General features: G+C 38.0%; 1 protein-coding gene across 2 annotated transcripts in view; it reads left to right on the top strand.

Annotated features, from left to right (window-relative positions):
• Positions 1 to 26232, top strand: part of Hasp (Hig-anchoring scaffold protein) — a 359559-nt gene that overhangs the window by 240396 nt on the left and 92931 nt on the right. For both annotated transcript variants that reach the window (XM_089094509.1, XM_089094508.1), the window contains exons 11-13: positions 8113 to 8320; positions 14390 to 14670; positions 17604 to 17798. In XM_089094509.1, the coding sequence (XP_088950635.1) occupies positions 8113 to 8320; positions 14390 to 14670; positions 17604 to 17798 (684 nt within the window). The remainder of the gene's footprint in view (positions 1 to 8112; positions 8321 to 14389; positions 14671 to 17603; positions 17799 to 26232) is intronic.

The following is a 26232-nucleotide window of genomic DNA, read 5'->3' as shown; positions in this document are numbered from 1 at the left end:
CAGTGCGATGTTACCTGTTTTAACTGTAATAAAAGGGGACATTATACCTCAGATTGCCACAGCGCGAAAAGAAATTGCGACAATAATTACAGAACAAGGGACGATGGGGCAAACGGAAGACAGGATAATCCGAGAAACCATCGATCCCGAGAGAAAGGGAAAAAGTCTCAAACTTATAACAGAACCGCATGGGTTAAAAGCCCGGAGAATATGAAAACTTGCGCATTTGCAGAATCACACAAAGTATGTGGCAAACTAAATGGTGAATCGGTAAAAAGAACTATCGATTCCTGTAGCGACCAAATCTATATACGGGAAGACTTGATAAAGAAAACCGACATAAATTATAAATATAAAGTAGCAGCGCTATGCTAATATGGAGCAGAACTTGAATGTCCGACGGCTCAGTTCATAATAGAAATAGCCAACAAAAAGGGAAATACGGTTAAAATTAAAAGAAGGTGTTGTACCTACTCTTGCAGTAGACGTTTTACTAGGGAGATATTTTGGCAATATAGATAACTTTCTTCTACTAAAAGCAACCTCCAGGATAAAAAGAGTAAATACGGTATGACACGAAGTCAAGAAAAAAATAAAAGGGAGGCTGAGTCGCGCGCTAATTAAAATTATGATCAAAATATACAAAACACATTTCAATTTAACGACGAGATGTTCATAAAAAATGCAAAACTAAGAAAACTGAAAACCCAAAAAAGGGCGGATGAAAAGGAATATAACCAAAAACAAGAGAAATTATTAACCGTAGAAAAAGAACCAGAAAAAACCAAAGATGAACTAACTGAAATACTCAGGGTAACCTCCGAAAAATTTGCGGAATTACAAACAAATGATAGAGATTGCAGAAAAATAAAACGAGCACGAACGAATCAAAAAAATCCACAAAATAAACAGTTTTTCAGTAATGGAAATCTGCTATGAAACATAATAGGGGTGATGGAGATCCCTAAAAAATTGCCATTTTTGTTACCGCATGAACTGAAGAAATTGGTAGTAAAATTATCTCGCTCAAGCCCAGCGGGGCGACACATAGGATCCCACAGAAGCACAGATAGAGTCTTGCAGCATTTTCAGTGGAAAGGATTAAGCAGGGATACTATCAACTTTTGTAAGGGATGCAAAGATTGCCAATTAGTTGCATATAAGATAACAAATGAAAAAGTTCCAATGAAAAAAATGCTCATTTTTGTCAAACCGTTTGAAAAAACTTCAATGAACATTGTAGTTGCACTCCCGATATCTCACGCAGGAAACAGATTCATTTTTCTTATTAATGATCTGGCTACAAGATACCCAGAAGCTATCCCAATGCGAAGACTTAGATCACCGAAAATTACAGAAGAATTAGCGAAACATGTCTCACGTCACAGAATCACAAAGGAAATTTTAACAGATAATGGAACTAATTTTATATCGACATACATCCGAAAATTATACGAAATTCTCGGCATTAAACAAGTGTTAACTACTCCATTCCATCCTCAGACAAATGGAGTGACAGAAGGATTTAACAGAACCCTAATTAGTATGTTGAGACGTTTTGTAAGAGATGATGTAAACCAATGGGACAGGATGCTTCCTTATGTCCTTTTTGCATACAGAGAAACTCCACACCAAGCTATAGTGTGCTCACCATTTGAACTATCGTTTGGGACAAACCCGAAGGGGGTGTTAAATATTTTAGAGTAGTCACGGGATACTTATTATGAAAATAACGAAGCCGTAATAATAAACTGGTTATCAATGCGATACAAACGTAGTGAATACCTTGGAATCACCAAGTGAGCGCAGCGGGAACATGCAGGAAGAAACAGAAACATGGTACGATAAATCCGCCCGAATGCGCGAATTCACGGAATGGGATGAAGTCCTCATATTGTTACCGGACGGAAATAATAAATTGGAAGTAACATGGAAAGGACCATTTAAGTTGAAAAAGAAAATGAATGATGTAAATTATATGATAGAATTAGATGGAGCAAGGATAAAGGAAGAAGTTTACCATGTGAATTTACTGAGGAAATTTAACAAGGAAAATGAAAAAGAAAACCACAAGGATCCGCAGAAGCGCTGCCTCATGATTTCGACCTCAGAACATGAAGAGGAAAGTGCCCCTTTAGGTACAAGAGACATGGCGGGAACACGTATCAATATCATTGAAAGTTCAGCAGAAATACTTCTGAGATCCCATCTCGGAAATCCCAATTGAATAAGTTATTCACGGAATTTGCAGACGTATTAACAGACCTAATCGGAAAAACAGAAAATGTAGTACATAAAATACTATTAAAGGACAAGAAACCAATAAAACAATACCCGTACCGAATACCAGAAGCTAAAAGGAAAGCGATGAAAAAAGAGATAGACCGAATGCTCGATTTAGGGGTTATAGAACCATCAAATTCAGAATATGCAGCACCAGTCGTATTAGTCCCGAAGAAGGATAGCTCCATTAGATTTTGCGTAAACTATAAAAAACTAAATAATATTTCCGAATCAGACGCGTATCCGATACCAAGAATGGACGAAATTCTAGAGTCAGTAGGTTCCGCAAAATTTATATCAATTTTGGACTTGAGAAGGTGATATTGGCAAGTAAAAATGCACCCAGATGATTCAGCCAAAAGTGCCCTCATTACTCCTTTTGGGTTGTACCAATTTAGGTACATTCAATACGGACTAAAAGGGGCACCAGCAACATTCCAAAGGCTAGTAGATTATATTTTAAATTCCTTACCCTATACAAGAGCCTACTTGGATGACATTATAGTATTTTTGAACTCATTCAATGAACATCTAATCCATATAGAACAAGTATTAACCAGGCTGAGGAGAGCAGGACTAAATTTGAATGTAGAAAAATGTAAGTTAGTACAGTCACGGACAGAATACCTGGGACACAAAATAGGAAACGGTATAATAGCCCCATTAAGGGAAAAAAAGAAAAAAATTAGAAACGCAGCAGTTCCGACCACAAAGAAAAAAGTTCGGTCATTTTTGGGGTTGGCAGGATATTACCAAAAATTCATACCAAATTTTGCAACGACTGCTACACCTTTGACGGAGCTAACAAGGAAAGGGGCCGTAGATCCCGTTAAATGATCAGAAATGGAACAAGATGCATTTGATACACTGAAAGATGCTCTTTGTAGCGAAAGGATACTGAGAAATCCAGATTTTTCCTTTATATATATATATATATATATATATATATATATATATATATATATATATATATATATATATATATATATATATATATATATATATATATATATATATATATATATATATATATATATATATATATATATATATATATATATATATATATATATATATATATATATATATATATATATATATAGTTTATTTTAGCCCACCAATAAAACAAAAACATGGCGGAGTAAGGGAAAAACAAAAAAAAAACATTACTTAAAAAATAAACGATTAGATTATATACACTATATACATTCACAGCTCGTACATGACGTGCAACGGAAGGAAATCGTAAAGGTGCTCCAGTGCACCTTTTCTAGCATTGGTTTCCTGCATTACCACAACTTCACGAGGCTCTGGAATAAGATACCTGTCCAAGAGAAATGTAAATCTCTCAAACAGCGGTACTCGTAACAGAAATTTTAAATATTTGCAGAACGCAGATCTGGCCTTTAGTCGCTCTGTTTCCGTAAACCATTCCCATACAGGGGACAGGTAAAGAATATGTGGGAGTGCCACCGCTCTATATAGCCTCGCCAGAATTTGCCGATTGTATGAATACTTTAGGGGGGCCAGTTTAGCATAGCTAATTTGTAGGTTTGAAATAAGGGTGTCAAGGCAAAGAATTCTAGTTGCTTTTTTATCTCGACCATACAGAAGACCTAAGTATTTAATCGACAAAGACGGTGCAATAGTAGCGCTATCTACTGAAACAGTTGGTTCTGGCGCATCCCGTTTCGTTGAGTTGAAAACCAGAAATTCAGGTTTCTTACCATTAACTTGCAGACCAATAGCTCTATAGCCAGATACAAGCTTATCTAAATTATCCTGCAATAGACTCAGAGAAAAACTCAACATAAGTAAATCATCGGCATAGCTTATTAGACTCAGATCACAAAGATCAAGGCTAAGCCCACAAAAGATTTGTTTTGTAACCTTAGAAGTCAAAGTGTTAAATAATATCAGACTTAAAACTGAACCTTGTCGAAGTCCTCAATTAAGTTTAACTGGCGCACTAAGTCTGTCAAGTCCAAGTTTCACTTTTATATAGCTGTTAGAATACCAATATGATAACATAGCTAATATACGGGTGTTCACGCCAGCATCAAGCAGGTCTTGAAGACGGCGGACTGGATGACTGAGTCAAATGCAACAGAAATATCGACAGTACATACATACACGGACAACCCGATTAGTTCAGCTTTAGCAAGAATACACTTTAGAAGTCTATGGGCGAAAGCACAACTGAGATATTTTCGGAACCCAAACTGTCTGTGGTCTATAACACATTTCGATACAATTTCGCTAAGAAGCAATCTTTCCAACACTTTGCTCAGCGTACTTGAGACAGTAATAGGACTATAGCCTCCACACTCATTCGCGTTTTTTCCTTTCTTGAGGATATTTGTAACAACCCCGGTACAGAACGAGTTAGGAACGGTCGCACTATCTATACACATCTGAAAGAGTAGTTGCAGATGCTGAAGCAAAAGCGGGGAACCATTGCGTAGATGATTACCACTAACACTATCAAGACCGGGAGCCTTGTTACCCTTTAACTGGCTAACAGCCCTTGAAACATTATTTTTAGAAACCACAAAATAATTTCTCTGTTTCAGAAGCGAATCAAGACGTAATTTTAACGATTCATCATATTCTTTTTCCAAAGGAATATTTTTTGACCCGAAAACCTTCGAATAATGTTCTAACTACTGTTCTTCAGGTACTGTGGCACAATGCTTTGGCTGCACTCTACTACTTGAAAACTTTTTCCACATATTTTGCGGGTCGCGGATAGCCTCTTTCGAAGCAGTTTCTGCTTCCTCCACTTTAAGCTCATCCACACATGCTTTGTATTCTCTTTTTGTTTTAAGAAAGAGATTGAAAACAGTACCTGAGCTAGGCTTGCCGGATTCGCGCCACACTGAGTACCACATCTTAGACCTCCTTTTAGCATGATTCACGTAAGGATGGTCACTCCATCCCCTTTTCCTAGTACCTTTCTTAATAACTGCACTAGGTACAGATGCAGACTCAGCAACTTTTAGCGCGTGGGTGATTTCAGCACAATATGTGTTGAGCGCGATTTTTTCATCACACCCATTGACCAGAAGCTGAAATGGAACTTTTATTTTGCCCAAAATATCGTCACACGTCGACTGATACAGATCAATATTAATCTTTTTCCACTCGCGTCTTTCTATGTAACCTCGATTTCTTGATTTCACTGCGCGACTAAAAGGAACACGGAACTTGAGACCGAGATGGTCACTTGATGTATGCTCTGTATCCACCTGTATAGGCGAGGGGATAGTGAAGTTGAAAAGACGTGATCAATATTGCTTGTGCTTCCTGAGTTGTGAATGAACGTAAAGTTTTGATCTTTAGTGTAAAGAGTACATTCACTCGGAATACATGTCATAAGAACGTCTTGTAACTTTCCTTTCAAGAGAGGGTTACACTGGAAGTCACCGCAGACTAAAATCCGCGAATTCCCCAGTTTGCGGAGCAGTCTTCCGAGTCGACCGCAAGCCTCGGTATACCGTTTTTCACTGAGATCTGTGTTCAGGTTAGTTGGTGGGTAGACATTGACCAGCGTGAAAGCACTGGGGCCAGGGAACTCGACTGCTAGGTAGAAATCACACGACTCAAGTTTACGACAGTCGATACTGTCGTCAACGAATATCGCAAGTCCACCACTAGGGCGGCCCCTTGCACTGGAGCGCTTAGCCTCATGAATGTGCACAGATTTATCAGGAATTGACTGAATAAGCCCAAAGTTATCGGTAGTCAACAAGTGTTCTTGGACGCAAACAATGTTATATGCTATGCACAAGTTCTTGACATAGTCCAGTTTGGCAGCATTATGGCCGTAAACATTGCGGCAAAATATAGATAGTTCGTTCATTTTCGGGTTTGAGGATAAGCTTTCTGTATTGCTCGTCGGACTGCTGGGCACTGCAAACTAAAGCTAGGGTGACCATTATTAGGCTCCGGGCACAAAGCGCATTTCACTGTTTGAGAACGGCAGGAGCTCTCTCTACTGTTCTCATTGGAAACAGCACATCTGGAACAACGCATGGTACTGGTGCAGTCTTTAGCAAGATGATCAAATGACTGACACTTGAAACACCGCTTGGGAATTTGTCTGAATGGCAAGACTTTGATGTGAGTATAACCAATGAATAACCCACATTTGATTGCTGCATTTCGGGAGTCGGCGTCACTGAAGGTAAGTTTGACTGTCTCAGATTGTCCAAACCGCTTGGCACTGACTAGCTTGGGGTTAACAGAGACAACATCATCTTCTGCTGTGGCAAGAGGCACGAACTTAGCGATCGCGAAGAACTTTTCCTCACGAAAAGAAGCACTTATGTCAGGGAAGGACTTCAGGGAGTTGGCGAGTGAAGCTGCCGACTTGGGGCTTTTCATGTAAGCAACCAGACCGGACTTGGTCTGTTGTATATGGTCTATGCCTCCATCACCATCATGTCTTTCAATAAACAGCTTCTGCTTGGAACAGGAGTCAATTTCTGTGGTGGGTACATTGGTGATGAAAACCCGATGTAAAGCTTTCGCAGGCTGAGGGGGGGGGCCAAACACCCTGAGATGGAAGCACAGATTTGCACTGTTCAATAACACTGTCAATCTTATCCGTGCATTCGTTAACTTTCACACACAAGGATGTAAAAGTGTCTTGTGGAATTTTCAGTACTTCGGATAATTTCCAAATGGTGGACCGTGTCTTAAACTCAGTTACAGAGCTCAATAGTTTCACAGTATCATACATATCACTGGCTAGCGTTTCTCTCGAAGCTTGACTACGCCTTTCTTTCACATACTGCTCACCAAAACTGTCTGCTATCTCGTTCAGTTTTTCATGGTTTTCTCGAAGAATCTCCCTCGTAAAAAATTTCACAGCTGTAATCACGGCTGCATCTGTCGATACGCTATCTTGATATCGCAACGCCGTTTCTATAAAGTTCAATACCGGCGCATAAACATAACTATAGTCAGCCGTGCTGACGTGCCGTAACTATTGCACAATCAGTCTTACAGCAAGTACAAATCGTTATCCATAGGGCAGGTTAACAATTATCCAAAAATTTCTATTTCAATTGCACGTGCCGAGCGCTGCATAAATACAAACAGAATGAAGGAACCTAGGAACAAGGGAAGTGTAAGGACCCCCTCAACTGTCCCGCGCAATTTACGGGTAACTTAATACCGGCGGGTACAATACGTCGGTTGCGGGAGGCTCCTTCCCCTCTTCTGCTCGTTCCCAGTACGCTTCTTAACAATAAGGAATCAAAATGGCACTATAGATAATTGAAACTATAGACGACGTGCCAATCTACACGAGAAAAAAGATGGCACTGGTGAAAATACCCAGGGAAAAGGGTTTATTCTAACAATTGGCGAAGGTCATACAAACATTACTTGACAAAAAATCTATCTTTCGAGGGTAAACAACAACGAGAAAAGACCTCAAAATAATTCAGAAACTTTTTCCAAGTTACCCGCAAAGATGCAAACTCAGACACAATAGCATTGAATATACTATAGATGGCATTGAATATTTAATGAAAAATTTATATATATACCATATATATAACCAATATATAACCAATGGGCTTCCGCTGGGACAGCGGAACCAATGGGCTTCCGCTGGGTTTTACTCCGGCTCATTCAACTAATACTAGCTTAAGCATCGCCTATAAGTTCGAAATAATACTCAAACGAAAGCATCATCTAAGCATTTTCTATCTATTTTTTCAGTAACTATGTATTTTTTCAGTAGCTATGTAACTTTGTACATAGTTCTTTCATGTTTTTTCAGTACCTCAATTTTTTCGATTACTATGTCTCTTTCAGTTTTCTGTCCATTTCCTGGATATATTGAGAACGGCAAAGTTTTATTAGTTGGCTACATGGGATTGTATGACTATAGACCTTACGTAAAGAAAGTGTCAAATAACCGCCAAGTGATGTACGAATGCGACAAAGGCTATCAACTTGAAGATAATGGACCTGCAGGTGCCACTTGCGTTGCTGGAAAGTGGAGTCCATCAACTTTACCTAAGTAAGCTTCAAAGTTTGCTTTAACTGTATTTCCGTTTAGACTGTCATAACTATCTTTCCTAATTGAAGGGTTTGTTAATACATCAATCGATAGGGTTTTTAAGTATATTAATTTAAAAAAACAAAGTTTTTCCGAGGGAAGTTAAGACGGAAACTTAAAACGGACAAAAATTATTACTTCACAGTCTATTTAATATATGTTAATAAAACTAGTACAAATAAACCACCTAATTATGTTTCCCTATGCCTTTTAGGATTATACAAAACTAGTGCTTTACTGAAAACACAAAAGTCAAGTATAAAAAAAACAGGATTATTGATTTAAGAGTCAAAAGTTAGCATGTAGCCTGTCAACACTAAACGATTCTATAAAGCTTTTCATAGTCTTACACCAGTTGTGACATTAGTAACTTTCAGTATACAATTAAAATTATATTAAAAACATAACCATAAAACTATATATTTTTTAATAACCGTGAAGTAATTGAACAACATACAGAAATATTGGATTGATTTATCAAGCAGTATTTTGCTCTCACCAGCTATAATACCAATAGTGAGTAATATATATTATTATTATTATTATTATTGGTGTTATGTTTCATCTTGTTTTTATTTCAATAAATTGAATTGAAATTGAATTGAATATAGTCTTAAATTGTAAAAAATATGGTTTAGTATTACATAAAATGAAGATCAAATAAGACATAATATGAACTCTGAAAATCTGATTATTTCTCTCTATACAAGAGTGAATTTCAAGCTATGGTACAAATTCTAAAGCTAGTCTATAGTTCTAATACTATCAAGATGGCCTTATTTCGAACTTGTGTACAAACTAATCATGACATGTCCTTTTCAGAATCAAAGCGAGGGCCAGTCATTGAATTGAGCCATTGTGCAGAAGTGATACCAAATTAAACGTAAAAAAAAAGAAAGCAAAATCCTAAATTGGATTGTTGCTTTATCTTAAAAGGGATTGATCCAAAAAGAGGTTGATAATATTTTGATTCTATAAAAAGTGTGCTTAATTGGTTTGCTTTTACTGTAACAAAACTCCTATATTATTACGCGTTTTCAGTAAAGCGCTAGTTTTGTATAATCCTAAAAGCATAGGGAAACATAATTAGTTGATTTATTTGGACTAGTTTTATTAATATATATTAGATAGGCTGTGAATTAATAATTTGTGTAAGTTTTAATTTCGCTCTTTACTTCCCACGGAAAAACTTTGTCTTTTTAAATTAATCTTTGTTTATTTTTGATTAAAATTTAATGTAGAAACATAGCTGTCACGATCTTTTTTATTTATACGGAATAATGTATGTTTGTTTTAAGTTTTAATGTCACTTCTTAGTTTCAGTTGAAAACTTATTTCCAATATAATTTCTAATTATCACCGATCTAGGGGAGATAAGACCTGTAGAAAATACTGCAATCAACCTTAACAGCTAAGAATTACTTTCAGTCTATAACATAAAGTTCATATCCATACTTCACAAAACAATACGTAATTTTCAGGAACGTATGTTTATCGATGAGCAAAAAGCTGCTTTTACTCGGCCGACTTCGCTAGATAAAGCCATAATGAAGACAGGGCTTTATAGATCACCTACTGACGAGCAGAAACTAGAAGGCTACTGTAACAACAGAGAGCTGTTTAAGAGTTCATTTAAGCTTATATTTATAATTGATCACTTTGTATAAATTTGACTTGATAGCACCTTCCCACAAAGTGCACTTTCAGTTGTTTCCCAAAATATTTTAAACGAAACAAATGCCTTTTCCAATGAAATGACCAAAAAAGGTGTTTTTCAAAACCTAGGCAAGAGCAAAAACTAAGGGGGCAAGAACGTCCTTTCCCCTCAATTACCGCCGTTAGAACTAGCCCACAGGGTTCATCGCAGAGTGAAGTTTTAAGGTTCCATTAAAAACTGTTGATCAATCAAGCTTAATTTTTGGTAGCTTTTTAGTTGAAAAGTTTTTAGTTTTAATTAATTTGTTTTCGCAATAATGATTTAATTTTAATATGAGTAGGTGATTTATGAAACTTACTAAGTGGGTTTTGAGGGGGAGTATATGTGAGGGGATTTCATAAACCTCCATTTAAGGGCTTAGGACCATAATTATTGAAATAGTACCGTTTTATGCTTTCAAACTCTTCCGCTTAAGAGGGAACACAAAAAGTACCGTTTTTGTGCTATATGGCACTTTGGATGGTAAAATTGATAAAAAGAACGTAGATATGAGTAATAAGTTTAAAATCTACCTTCCCAGGACATGCCTTAAAAAATGAGTGCATCACGTTCGCAAAAATAGTGGATGATCTGAAAAGTAATCATAAAAAGGGACAAACCATGATTGAAAAAAAAAAAATCCAATTTGGAATCAAAGACATGATAATCTAATTTGAAGTCCAGCACAGTACTAGCTGAACCATGCCACTAATAATGTAATTTAATATATTGGTGTTTGTAGGACTTTAATTGTGTATTTTATTAAGGGGGACTGGAGGAGGAAGCTGCAGGAGGTGTTCTTGCAAACTCCAGTTAAGGGTTTTGGATCATAATTATTACAATGATACTGTTTTATGCTTCCAAGATTTTCCACTTAAGAAGTGGCACCAAAAACGTTATTTTCAGTGCTATATCTCACTTACGAATGGTAGGATTGATAAAAAGCACGTAGATATGAGCAAAAGTTCTCAAACGAGCCATTAAACATCACACTAAGAAGTTCTAGTAGTCCACTTGCCCCAGCTTTTTCCACTTGAGACAAAGGCACCAAAAGTGCCGTTTTTAGTGCTACTTGAAGCTTGCAGGTGGTTGAATTTATAGGAGGAACGTTAATATGAGCAATATTTGTTATATGAGCTACCAAAAATCTATCTAAAATGTTCTGGTAGCCCGCTATCCCCACCCCTCGAGAAAAGGCATATAAAGTGCCTTTTTCATGCCATGTGGCACTTGCACACGGCTAAATTTATGTAAACCACGTACATATGAGAAATATCTTTTGAATCAGCTCTTAAGCATCTCTCTATGACGTTCTGGTAACCCGCTAGGCCTAGAATAACAAAAGAACAACGACCGTTTTAACATTTTTTAACTTTTAGTTACTATGCGCTGTGGTTCGTTCTTTACTAGGTTGCAGCTAATGCTTCAAGCATGACAAAGAACTCATTGCAAATTCTCCTCAGAAATTAGTTAACTTTAAAATCAGTGAAATCTAATAGATGGTAGAATTTTTAAAGATCTAGTAAATATAAGCAATAGCTTATAATTGAACCATTAAGCATCTATCTACGACGGTGTGGTAGCCTACTAATTTTTTAGTAGCTTACTGATGAGCAGACGATTTATGAAACTTGCTAATGGGGCTGGGAGGGGACTGTACGAGAGGGGTTCTTGTGATCCTCCAGCTAAGGGTTCTGGAACATAACTATTACAATGATACCTGTTTTGTACTTCAGAGCTTTTCCACTTAAGAAGTGGCACCATAAGTTTTGTTTTCAGTGCTATATCGCACTTACGAATGTAAAATTTATAAAAAAAAAAACACGGATACAAGAGCAATAGCAATCAAATGAGTCATTAAACATCACTTCTATAAGTTCTGCTAGTCCAATAGCCCCGGCTTTTCCACTTGAGACACCAAAAGTGCCGTTTTTAATGCCATTTCGCACTTGATGATGATGGAGTTTATATACAAGCCTTAGATATGTACAATATCTTTTATATGAGCTATAAAAGATCCGTCAACGATGTTCTGGTAGCCTGCTAGTGCCACCCCTTGAGAAATTGCACATTAAGTGCCAATTTAGTGCCATATGGCATTTGCAGCTGGCAAAATTTATAAAAATCACGTAGATATGAGACCTGTTGAAAAAAAAAAGAAAGAAAAAAAAAACGGGAGACAGATCAGTGCTACCGATGCAAAAAAATGGATTCTCCTTGTTGTTCAGGGAGGGGGACTGTAACTTCCCTGTTCAAGGTTTTCAACCATATTCATTCCAATCGTACACTTTTCATTTATATCTGACACCATTTTCGGGGGATTGAGGCTTTTTTTCGAAATCACCATAAATTTCTTTTCGAAATAAACTTTTACTTTTAAGACGAACCGAAATAATAATTACCATTCCTGAGTCAGTGTCAGATGTGAATTTTTTTCACTAGGTATTTTTTTTCAAAATGCGTTTTTGAACTTTTGGTTACTATGGGCTGTGGTTCGCTCTTTACTAGGTTGCAGCTACCGCTGCAACCATGATACCTTGCCGGGGCATGCTTTACAAAATGAGCCGAGAAAATTACGCCCGATACCGATACGCGCGATATCGATAAGCCCGATACCACATACAGCCCTTCCCACGGGACTACAGAGGGCCATACCCAGAGGGGGGGGTTAGGGGGGTTTGAACCCCTCCCGAAATGTCTTTTGACTCATAAAACGTAACAAAAATGGATATAAACAAACTTTATATGCGTTTTTGTAGTTTTTTTGTGTGTGCAAACCCCCCCCGCCCCCCCCCCCCAAAAAAATCTTTGAGTAAAACCCCCTCCGAAAAAAAGTCCTGGGTCGAAATCACCATAAATTTCTTTTCGTAATAAACTCTTACTTCTAAGATTAACCAAAACAATTGTTACCATTCCTGATTCAGTGTCAAATGGCAATTTTTTCTCACTAGACAGTTTTTTGGAAGACACGTTTTTCAACTTTTGATTACCAGGGGCTGTGGTTCGTTCTCTACCAGGTTGCAGCTGCCGCTACAACCATGATAGATTTTGTTTATCTGATTAATATACAAAAATCTGGAATTTCGATTTTTTTTTTTGCCAGAAGCAAGATCACTTGCTTTTCCAGGATGATCGTATTGAGCCAATAATCCTAGAAGATTAGGAGAGGGTTCATTTGATTGGAAATCAAAAGTTCTAGTGCCCTTTTTAAGTGACCAAAAATATTGGAGGGCAGATAGCCCCTCCTCCCACCCCAATTTTTTCCCAAAGTTGTCCTATCAAAATTTTGAGATAGTCATTTTGTTTAACATAGTCGAAAAGTCTATTAACTATGTCTTTGAGGAAGAATTGACCCTCCACAGCCCTCAGTGGAAAAGCTGCAAGTTAAGAGCTTTGCCAATTTTTACATATAGTACCGGTTATTCGGAAGTATACATATATTTTCAGGGGGTTCTGGAGGGGGTGCATACCTTGGAGGATCCTTCCATGGAGGAGTTTTCGTGGGGCAAGGGAATTTTCCATGGAGGGGGAGCTGGATTTCCCGGCATTAATTAAAAACTCACAAAATAGGATAGATACAATGTTTGGGGAATGGTATTAATTTTTATTTTTCAGGAAAACTTCAGAAGGTGTAAAACTAAACTAAACAATACTATATGTGTCCCGATTTCTGTACTTTTTTGTGGCTGCTCAATTTTGCATGTGAGGAGATTTTCCGTAGTAGGGGGGGGGGGGCTATCAGGGGGAATTTTCGGTGGAGGGAGAGGATAATATTCAAGGGGCAATTTTCTGCGGGAGAATTTCTCCGCAGGGGGGGGGATTTTTCCTAATACATCTGATCAACATATTGAGGTACCTATTTTATGCTTTCTCTGTCGCTGTTCAATTTTGCATGTGATGAAATTTTTGTATTATGGGGGGAAATTATCCAGGGGGAATTTTCCAGGCGGTAATTTTGTGCAGGGGGAATTTTCCACAGGGGGGGGGGGATTTTCGTAGGATATCTGATCAACATTTCGAAGTACCCATTTTGAAATTTCCCTGGGGCTGCTCAATTTTGTATGTGGGGAAATTTTCCATAGGGGGGGATTATCCGGGGAGAATTTTCCGGGAGGTGATTTCCTCTGGGGGATTTTTGGCATGGGGAATGTTCTGGGGGAAATTTTTCCACGATGGGGAAGTTTTCTGTTGAGATTTTCCGAGGGGGTGTCTAACATCATGTACTTCATCACTAAAACTATTTGACTCGTATTTGATATAATATAAATCTTTGATAGGTTTTGCGATCAAGGTTTTTTGTTTAAGGTGAAAGAATATTTGCTTTTTAATTTTAGTTGCTTGCCTGACCAGCATCCAAGAACAAGAATTACCCGAGAAATTCACGAAGCTCAAAATAGGACTAAGCGTCAATCTCGCAGTGGATCTTTTGTACCTAGGAAAATGCTAACAACGACCACCACAACTACAATCGCGCCAAGGCACTATACTTTTCCGTCAACCGTGAAGTACAATTATGGGACTGGAGATGCGAGTGAAACATCCATTGTCAATATGAGCTCAAAAAAACGAAAAAAGAAGAAAAAGAAGAAGTCAAGAGTTAAGAAAAACAAAAATGGTATATTTAAATAAGTATATTCTTGAATTATTTGGATCTTTTGAGTAAAATGCAGCAGAACGATTTTCTCTGAGTAATGCAACCCTGTCAACTGTTAAGCCTAAAGCCTACAGTGACACCAATAATGCAACTTAACCAGCAATTCTGAGCCACTAGACTACTAATAAACGTTTTACCTGACATTTCGGATATATTCTATTTATTATTTACTCGTCAGGTTTCTTTAATGGTTGAATGCGGATAAGAACTACTTTTGTTTCTTGCACTGGGAACAAGCGAATAGAAAAGACTATAAATGCCTGGAATAAATTTTGTATTAATGAATCAGCGAATTCTATCATTAAGGTAAGATGAAAGGAAAGGCATATAAACATTTTAAAGACGAAAATGTATTTTATTTGAAAGTTTTTCTTTATTTTAAATTCCATTTCTCTACTTTACAATTAGTTTTTGAAAGCGGCGCTTTAAACCTGGGGTTTTCCTCGTTACTTCACATCTTTAATAAAACATGTTACCTCTCTGCAATGTCAAAGATGGATTCATTTAGAGGAGTATTGAAATGAGGTGTATATGTATGCTTCTTTTTTCTTCTTTTTTGTTATAGCATACTTTACTTTCTTTGTCTGCCTGTTCTTTATCAACATTGATTACCAAGCAACAATTTTATGACAACTGTAGTAGCAGTTTCATGTGAAGCATAAAAAAAGACTGATAATTTCAGAACGATAAGACAAGAAAAATAAATAAAATCTAATTTTGGAGGATTTTTTTTTACAAATAGAGACAATGATCATAAACTAGTATTTCCTAATCAACTTGTACCGAGACTGAGTTTATCATTGCAGAATTTTTCAAAAGCATTATAGAGCAAACAATCCTTCCTTACCTCCTTTAATTTTTGCTAGTGATCCTATTCATTATGCCAAAAATTTATAGTTTTTTAATGTAAAAGTCATAGCAACCTCTCACTTAGAGGACATACTGAGGCTTTTAGTATAAAAATTTATTCTTATTGCTGTCACACTAAGCAAGCCTGGTTTTGTTTTCCATTCAACAACAGCACCTTGTATTTTGATTTGTAGATTGTTGTATTTTACTAGCAATAAAACTCTCTGCAGCACCAAGCACCTGAGGTCAAAACTCCTGCGCACGCTCCTCCTCCATCGTAATCTATCCAAAACCTTCCCATAAGGTCTATTTTTTCTTAAATTCTTCCTTACGACCTCCTCCCAACCCATTTGGGGACGAGCTGCTTTTTATTTGGCACTAGATGGTTGGCCAAAAAGGAAGATATTTTACATTCTGTACGCCTTAATTTATGCCCTTCTACCCTTGTAAAGCCTCTTGAGAACTTAAAATAAAATCCACTAATGTGTTTGACTTCATTTACCCACACTCTGTTTGAAAAAAGAACATTCTACCAGGATTTTACTAGTATTTTCGTACGTATTGTAAATTTCAGAAGTATTCCATTCTTCTTTTCTTCTAAATTGCGTCCAAGAATATATTTCCCCAAATCTATGTGTGATAAGAGATAAAAAGCCGTCTTCTGACGACGAAATCCCCTCATACAGCATTTATATTATGAAAGAGCAATAATTGTGTGTATGTATATTTATCTTAATTTTTTCTCAAAAATGGCACTAAAACTTTTTTATTAATCTGCATACTACTATTTTTCGTTGTCAAAAACGATCTAAACAAGTCACGATTTTCTGAAAACTCGTTTTCCCTCGTAGCCGCCTGGTAGTTTTCATAAATTGTCTGCTGAATGAAATTAGAGACCCCTGGAGGTTCTAAGCCTTGAGCAGAAGTGGGAGTTTCAAAACGCATTTTCTTTTTACAATTATTTGATTAAGGGCTTTTAAAGGTGAGCAAAACTTGATTCCCTTGTACTCTTCAGTAAAATTAATAAGATATTATTTTCCAGTTCGGTATTTGCCAATAAAGCATACTTTTAATAAATTTACATTAATAAGTTTTAATATATTTTTAAATAAATTTAAATAATTTTTAAAAACCAATAAATTTGCATACTTTTAGTTTCAAACATGTTCAACGTAAACAAAACAGTCTCGGGCATACTGAGTTTTATTTCTGAAATGGGATGAAAAAACAGATAATTTCAAAGAAGATTTACAAAAAAAATTGTTATTTTATATTTACTTTATTGGTATTTTGGAGCCCAGGCAGTCAGCCAATACATTTGTTGTCTTTTTCGTTTTGTTTTTCTGATTTTGTTGTTTATTTGACAGTTTTTTTTATACATATTTTGCTATTTTTACTGTTTGCTCGTCTGAAGTATAATGATGTTCCCATCCTTGCTCAAGCTACTCTTTCCTTGCAATGAATGAGCTACTCATATAATACTAGGTCGCAGTACGCTGATTTAGAAAATTGATTGATTTGTGGGTCAAGCCTCTGTTCTCGCTTTCTCAGATTAAAACTCTAATTCCTTTTAGGTCTCTGAAAACTACTGGTTTTGCATGCAAACTTGGTCAGACTAGTTCATTTTCCATCAATTTTTTAACCAGCCGATAAATCTTACAGAATACGTATTCACTATTACCACATATAGAAAAAAAAGCAACTTTAGTTTTATATTTAAAGTAAGAAGCATTAACCCTTAAAGAGTAACAATACCGACGCACTGACCACTCATTCCGTCGCAAAATAAGAAAAAACAGTCATAACAGCAAATTCACATTGATTAGTAATTATTCAAGAGTAACAAGGTTAATTTGGAAAGGAGAGGCGGAAAAGCAGTGATTTGTTAAAAAATGCAGCTATTCTGTATTAAAGATGTGAATTGTGGGCTCTGATGGCACATTGACAAATGATCCTGATATTCATTATCATCATATTCTTAATTCTTTAAACTAACTTTTCCTCATTAACTTTTCCCTATATCCTTGTGTTTTCTTTCTTTCCAGATCCTTGCAATCCTATTAGAGTGGCATCTTACACGCATTTGGATATTATCACTCCTGGAATAGACGCTGTAAATCCTTTTAGTTCTGGATCAGTAGCAAAAGTCTCTTGCAGTCAGGGCTATGTTTCAAATGTCAATAGAACTGTTAAATGTTCTTATGGAAGATGGAGGCCAAAAACCCCTAAATGCATTGTCAGTAAGTTTAACTTTATCTGAACGGTTAAACACAGACATTTTCTGTGTTACTTAGGCAGCGCAATAGCACTGCCTAAGTAAAGAACGATGTTGGCACAATGTATTATTTATTTATTTATTTTTGTCCTCCATACCCGGGTATTTTGTATCGAAGGAGTTGTCATTGAAACTTCAAAAAGGGCTCATTCGATTGGAAGTTGGAGTGGCTAGTGGCCTTTTTAATAGTCGAAAGTGATTGGAGGGCAACTAGCCCCCCCCCCCCACGCCCATCATTACCCAAAACACATCCAATCAAAATTTTAAGATAGCCATTTTGTTCAGCGTAACTGATTTCCAGATAGAAAATATGTTTTTCAGGAGGACACTCCCCCACAACCCTCGGGGCAAGGGTTTTCAGTTATGCCCTGAGGGCATATAAGAACGATGTTGCCACAATGTATTATTTATTTTTTTTTTTCCTTTAGAACAGTGTACTTGGTATCGAAGAAGATGTCGTAGAAACTTCGAAAAGGGCTCATTCGATTGAAAATTGGGGTGGCTTGTGCCTTTTTTAACAGTCGAAAGTGATTGGAATGCAACTAACACCCCTTCACGCCCTCCATTTCCTGAAACACATCCAATCAAAATTTTGAGATAGCCATTTCGTTCAGCGTAGATGAATTCCAGATAGAAATTATGCTTTTGAGGAGGAAACACCCCCAGAGCCCTCAGGGCACGGGCTGTAAGTTATGCCCTTTGGACATATAAGGTTTTAATAGAAGGCGTTTCCGTAGAAACATCAAAAAGGGCTCATTCGATTTGACATTTACGGGACTCGTTTTCTTTTTAATAGTTGAAAGTGATTTGAGGGCAACTAACCCCCCTCTCACGCCCATCTTTTCTCCAAACAAACCCAATTGAAATTTTGAGATAACCATTTTACTCAATGTGGTTTTAAGTTCTGGAAATTGGGTCTTTGAGGATGACAACCCCCTCTGAGTCCTCAGGGTTAGGTTTGTAAGTTATGCCCTTGGGGCATATAAGGCTTATGTAGAAAACTTTCTCATAAAAACATCCAAAAGAACGTATTTAACTTGAAGTTGAAATGGCTAGTGCCCTTTTTAATAGTCTGAAAGTAATTGGAAAGCAACTAACATCCCTTCCACGTCCACAATTTCCCCAAACACATCCAATCAAAATTTTGAGATAGCCATTTTGTTCCATGCAGTTTAAAGTTCAGGAAATCATACCTTTAAGCAGGACACTTCCCCCCCCCCCCACAGTCTGCTCTGTGGAGCATAAGTTATGCCCTGGGGACATATAAGTTTTTATTGAAATCATGATCGTAGAAACTTGAAAAAGGGCTCATTCGATTGGAAATTCAAAGGTCTAGGGCCCTTTTTAATAGTCGAAAGTGACTTGAGCGCAACTGACCCCCCACCCCCCTCACGCCTACCTTTTCCCCAAACACATCCAATAAGAATTTTTAAATAGCCATTTTGTTCAGCGTTGTTTATTATCAAATAGAAATTATTCTTTTGAGGAGGGCATTCCCGCAAAGACTTCAAAGCAAGGGTTGAAAGTTATTCCCAGGGTACATAAGATTTTTATAGAACGCGTTGTCGTAAAAACTTCAGCTGATTCAATTAGAAATTGAAATGGCTAGTGCCCTTTTTAATAGTTGAAAGTGATTGGAAGGCAACTAACACCCCTTCCATGCCCACCATTTCCCTAAACTCATCCAATCAAAATTTTGAGATTGCCTTTTTGTTCCAAGCAGTTTAAAGTTCAGGAAATTATACCTTTGAGCAGGACCAGGGTTACCAAAACTCTTAGGGACAAAAGTGTCCAAATCAGCCAAAAATGGACACTTTTAGTGTCCCTCTAGAAAACTAGCCAATATACAGGGTTGCCACTATAAATTTTGAAAGCCTGTGAAAAAAGTGCCAAAAAATCTGTGAAATTCGTCCTTCTTTGTTCCGCTACCTCGCGGTCTATTACCTGCATGAGTTCGGCAAGTATTTCCATCTTTGTCATTAACGCTACCGATAAACTAAGTTTAATACTAGTTCAATTTGATGATATGGCATAAAAAAAAATCGTCATTAGAATGTCAACAGAGCGAAATTTATATCGATTATCAATACCGCTACCTATCATATTCGAAAAGTAAAGAACCAATCATAGATATTCATTTTCACTTCGGCATTTTCATAAGTTATACGAAGATGCGAGTCGTTGATCTTCGGTAGCTATTAAGGATCTTTGGGTGCAACAAGGTCCGAACGGCTGTAGTAACGAAATGTCTATTTTTACCTACATGGTTTAAAAGTTCAACAAAATACGTCAACCTCCTTAACCACTCATTCAAATGGTTGATCAAGGATTTATAATCAATAAACAACTCCTCTTCTTGCCGTTTTAGGAAAATTTACAATTAGCCTGGAGAAAAAATTACGTTTTTGAGAACTAAAAAAGTGAGAAGACAAGACCAATTTAAATAAATACGCTTGAGTTATGAAACTGGCAACAAGCGTTAAACGAAAAATCACGCCTGAAAGTATAAAACATAAAACAGAAACATTCGCTAACGGCTATAAATAAAATTGAGCCGCAACACAGCTTTTGGGTGAAACTCCTTTCTTTCTATGACAGCAGTATAATAACAACCTTGTGCCTACTTGTACTTGTTGCACGTTCAAGCCGTATCCAGACTCATCGTGATGCCCAGAAGATGACGACATGTCTCCTTCCATAGGTTTCGCTCGAGAGTGGCAGACTCCACCATTTCAAGCCACTGGCAATCCCAGCGACGGCCGTGTTTTTGGAATCCTCCGATTGGCTCCAGATCAGACTTAACTATTGCTAGACACGTCTTCTTTAGGCCTCCTGCCCTCTTCTTCCATGCCGGTTGGGGTAAACATTTGAGGCATTTTTCGCTTATATGATCATCTGTTCAGCGCATTGCTTTGACTAACCATCTTAGTTTCCTCTGCTTAACAATGTCAGAGACAAGTGGGCGATCCCCACATCTTCTCCTTACTTCTTCATTCGAGATTGTATCTGAAAGGCAGATACCCAGGACATATCGCAGGCATTTGTGGTTGAATATATTCAAGCTCAGTGCTTCGGTTACTTTAAGTGACCATGTTTCACATCCATAGAGGAAGATAGAGAGAACCATAGCTTCATACACTCGGAGCTTTGTGCGTGGCGATATTTTTCTCTGCTTCCATGCTTCCGTAGGATAAAGGCACCGATGATTCGACATTGCAATTTCGGAACCACTGTCGAAATTTTCCTTCAAAACGGGATAGCTCTGCTTAGCCGTGACTTAGAGCGCCATCTCTTCGAGCCGTCGTTATATTTCGATGGTGTAAAACGTGGACACTAGATCCGGGACACCCAGATAAGAAAAGAACATTAAATTTGGTCAGTTTCCTGTTTTCAACACAAAAGGAGCTCCCGACAATTTTCCAGGTATGTAATGTTCGAATTGTCATTACTTGTTTATTTATTGCAAGAAAAAATTGGCATAAGTGCCAATGTGTCGAGATACATCTGATCTTCTCTGAAATGTAGCCACATTAGCTTTTTCTTGATAAAATTAAATGGAAATGGCGACGGAAATTGCATTGTCGAAACTAGGTTCCAAGTGTCGAAAATTCTTGTTCGATGTAGTGGAATACCAGGCGGACTAAAAATGTTCCTTCAGCCGCATTCAAGCGTAAATATCGGCTTCTATCAAGGAATTTATTTCTTTGGCGAATATCTCTTATTAACCTTGTCGAAATTTTGGACAGACAGCAACAGGCCTTGTCGAAATATAGGTGACTTTGTCGAAACTTCACTGAACATGTAAAACAGATGAGAAATAATAGGTGTTGAAATTCCAGGATCCACTGACAAAACCATAGGCACCATAGCTGTTAAATTTACAGGTGCTTTTTGCGCAACGAGAGATTTTGATGATTATTATTTCTAATAATATTTCAGATGAAAGAACATTTAAAGAAAAGGTTTTTTTTTAAACTTCGAAGTTTTACTTACAGACACTGGATTTTTCCATCATCTGAGGAACTGCTGCTTGGCCTCATACCATGCAGGGGCGTAAATTACAATGGGGCAGGGGGGCAGTTGCCCCCCAGACCTCGTTTTGACACCCCCCCCTCCCACCTGATTTTGCCCCCCCCCCCCCATATTTTTTTAGATTATACCCTTGTTTATCCTTCATCCGAATAAAAAATACAAATTTTATCGAATACAAAATCTTATACGAAATGATGCGTAGGCCTATGTTTTGGAAGAAACTAAGAATCTGCATATGAAAATAAAATCCACTAAATCAAATATACTTCTTAAATTTCTTGAAATCCACTCCCGTTTTCCTGTACCCTATCCCTTCCGAAATGCTAGTGAAACAATTTTGTTATACTAAATTTGTTATACTAAATACTATTTGTATTTAATAATGTATATTAAAATATGTTGTACCGATTTGGTTATACCAAATACTACATACTTGAAACGACTTTGTTAGTTTTATTACTTCTACTTTTTGCATAGTCTTTTATACTTTTATACATTCAATGAAGTTGAAGAAAAACAAAGAAACAAGAATATATGTGTCAAATACACCAGGTTCCGCCCACAAGTATTCCCAAAGTATTTAGACGGGTGTCGAATTGGGTTCCAACTTGCATCGAAAACAGGTAACTTTTTGTTGTGTCGAATTTGTAGGTGAAAATGCTCTAATTTTGGAAAATTGGAGTTTTGTACCCTTTCCAGACAAACATTCAAAGTTCTCATCAAACAGTTAGATTTCTAGATGTTTTTCCTACATACTGAAACCCTTTTCAAACCGAAAGTCTTTAAATTAAGACTTCTAGAGTAGAAAAACTGGTTTTATACAAAAAACTGTCGAATCATTGGTACCTTTACCCTAGTTGAAGGAAGACACTTCAGTCTGACGATGTGCAGCTCTGGATTTCTTCAGAAGATTTGCCTGCAAGGTTTACCATCAATCCGAGGTATTTGAACGACTGGACGTTCTCTATCTGATTACCATTTAGGGCAACAGGGGTTCCATCCATCCCATCTGTTCGCATGGTTCTTGTTGTTGGTATGCTTATTTGGAGACCAGTCGAGAGTTCCTTGACTGCCATGTCATTTATCATAGCCTGGGCTTCTGCAACAGATTCAGCAAGCATGTCCACATCGTCAGCATAGTCAAGATCTGTGACGGAGAAGAAGGACTCACTGCAACGCCTTTATACTTGTCCAGGACCCTGAGGATCCAATCGATGACGAAGTTGAACAAAGATGGTGAAAGGACACAGCGCTGACATACACCCTCCTCGATCAGGACCAGATCTGAAAGATCGCCATCGACTTTTACCCGGGTATTTATTCCAGCATAGTACGCCTTGAGGAGATTGATGATCTCCTCAGGCACACCGTCCTCTCTCATTACTTCCCATATTGGATCACGATGGACCAAATCAAACACGGTAATGAAGTCTATGAAGAGTTGGATTATCACATGATGGCGTTTAAACCAGTGTTCAAGGAGTTGCCAAAGGCTAAAAATATGGTCACAGCAACCCATGCCAGGCCTGAATCCTGCTTGGTTGAGTCCCGTTCGTTTGTTTCTGGTGTCTCTGAATCTATTTAAAGGTATAACTGGGAACAGCTCGGCAGCAATGGGGATAGGGGATATACCTTGGTAGTTTTTGCAGTCCATTAGGCCTCCTTTTTTGAAGATAGGGACAATTATTGAGGTCTTTCAGTCATCTGGGATGTATTCATTGTCCCAGCCTTCAGTTATCACGCTATGAAGTTTATCCATCACCACATCAGGGAGAGCTTTCAGTAGCTCGGCAGGAATCTCAGCTATTCCTGTGCTTTTATGGTTTTTCAAAACTTGGATCGCCTTAATTAATTCATCCCTGGAGGTTGGTTCCGTACATACATTTAATAAGCCTGGCCGCGTGGGCGGTTCTGCGGTGCAATAAGTGGTTGCTTTTGATTACTATTGTCTTCTGGTCTCGATAGCTCTTGTAAATGAGCACACCATTTTTTGATATGCTCCTCGTTGCTTGTGAGTATTTTCCCAACCTTCACCTTAAGCAAGAGGATGGTAGTTTGCTTCTTCTTCCCAGTGCATTCTCCAAGTATCTGATAGAGTTTTCGTGTATCGTTCCGTTATGCGGCTCTTTCCATATCACTGGGAACATTAAACCAGTAGGCTTTTTGTCAGCTCTTCCCAATTTGTGACATTCTTGTCGCAGCGCTTTGTATGTGGGAGATTTCATGTTGGTCATTTCTTTTTTCTTGGCAGAGTTTGAGTTTCTTTTCTGAGATCCATTTCTTGGTTTTACGCTTGACAAACCCAAGTATGTTTGAGGCAGCTTCATTGATGTGGTCCTTGAGTTTGCTCCATTTCTTTTCAATCTTTATCTTGGGGCAGTTGGGGCACTCATCAGTCGGGGTTGCTTCCTCGGTGTCATCTTGAAGGACAACGAATCAGTTTGAGAGTTTAAGGACAAACGCTCCTCAGTACTCATCTACTTTCACCTTCGACACGTCTATTTTCTGGTTTGGCATAGTAGTCTTCCTTGAGCTAAGTCTGTACTTTAGATTTGTCTTCAGCAAGAAGTGGTCAGATCCATTTTGTGATTCCGTGTCAGCACCTCTGCGCACTCTCGGGTCCAACACCATGGATCTCCATCATCGGGATACAAGGAGATAATCTATTTTGGTCATTGCTCTTCCCTCACGAGATTTCCGTGTATACGTATGACACGACTTGTGCCTAAACCAGGTGTTAGCCACAGCGAGGTTGTTCTGCATTGCGAACAGCAGAAGCCTGTTTCCAGTTCTGCACCGCTCTCCGAGGCCGTACTTGCCAATCACCTGTTCCAAGTTATTCAGCTTTCTTCCGATTCTGGCATTGAAGTCGCCTCCAATTAGGAGGATATCTTTCCGGGGAATCTTATCAATGACTGTCTGCAGGTCACTGAAAAACTGATCTTTTTCCTGTTCAGTGGTATCTCTTATTGGGGCGTAAACGCTAAGGATAGTCAGATTGTTCGTGCGACCTTTAATTCTTGCCAGTACGATTCTCTCAGACACAGGCTCATACTCGATGAGCCCAGTGATTGGAATGGGGGAAAACAGGATACCTACTCCTGGCCGGTCAGATCCATCTAATAGTCCTAAGTTAAAAATAGAGACCGCCTTCCCACCCGAGAATTCAAGGGTCAAGATGTATTGTCCATTTAGTCTCGTGTCAGAAATAAACAGATTATCAAAGTTATAAAGATAATATTCGTCTGCTACAAAAAATTGTGTCAACAAACATTAAATCGAGCACAGGTTCCAGAGGCCGATATTCAAGCCTTGTCTTCTTGATAGGACGGTAGCTAGCATACTTTTCGGCGAGAACGGCATTCTCGTCACATTGCAGAATGCCGGGGATGCCATAGCCTAACTTTCAATCATCATATTTGTCATCATTCTTGAGCGTTTCTTGGGGATAAGGTACATCACAAGGTCCCCAGTCTTGCGGTCAGCCAAAGCGTGTTGACCATCACCTTGCTTGGCGTGGAGCTCGGTGATGTTTAAACCCCTTCACCACTTTGAGGTGCACTAGCGGACATCTTATCCAACCTGGGAATAGAGAGTCGAGCCTTAGTGCCTGGATGCTCACCACCACCATGTAAATTTTCTAGCTTAGCTACCCCTTTGCTCTAACTGAGACTCAGCAATAGGCTTCAGAAGGCTTATAATATCCGCCATATGCAAACGGCTACACGGCGCAGGGATTTACGTGGGACGTGCCAGCAGGGAATGCCATTCACTTCTTCTTTCCAGCCTTCTCAGTGGCCTTGGTGACTTTGCCAGCAGTAGGTAGGTATTTGAAGTTGACCGACTTGATGACAAACGTCAACCGTAGGATAGAATAAGAGGATGGACTTGATAGCTATAGCATACTAAATTGGTTAAGACTTTAGGTCCTATTGGGTTGATAAATAGTGCTTGCACAGGGCACAAAAACATCTAAGAAAAATCCCCAAGCCGTTACCAAAGCTTAAAAGTAAAGTACAAATTAAAAGAAAAAGTAAAAAAGAAGAAGAAAATAAAGACATGTAATTTTTGATTTGGAAAAATGTCCAAAAAGTGTTCTTTATTTCAAAAAGCTGCCTTTTTTGATCCAATAGTGTCCCGGTGTCCTTCAGTGTGAAAAAGTATCCAAAAGGCACTAAAAGTGTCCATTTGGCATCCCAGAGCAGGACACTCCCCCCACAGTCTTCAGGGCAAGGGTTATAAGTTATACCCTGGGTGCATATAAGTTTTTATCAAAATCTTTGTCGTAGAAACTTGAAAAAGGGCTCATTCAATTGGAAATTGAAAGGTCTAGTGCCCTTTTAAATAGTCGAAAGTGATTTGAGGGC

Source organism: Artemia sp. Qi Xiang Cuo, chromosome 9, assembly GCF_049724085.1.
Source record: "Artemia sp. Qi Xiang Cuo chromosome 9, ASM4972408v1, whole genome shotgun sequence".
Taxonomy (NCBI): Eukaryota; Metazoa; Arthropoda; class Branchiopoda; order Anostraca; family Artemiidae; genus Artemia; species Artemia sp. Qi Xiang Cuo.
This window is presented reverse-complemented; position numbering and strand designations above follow the sequence as displayed.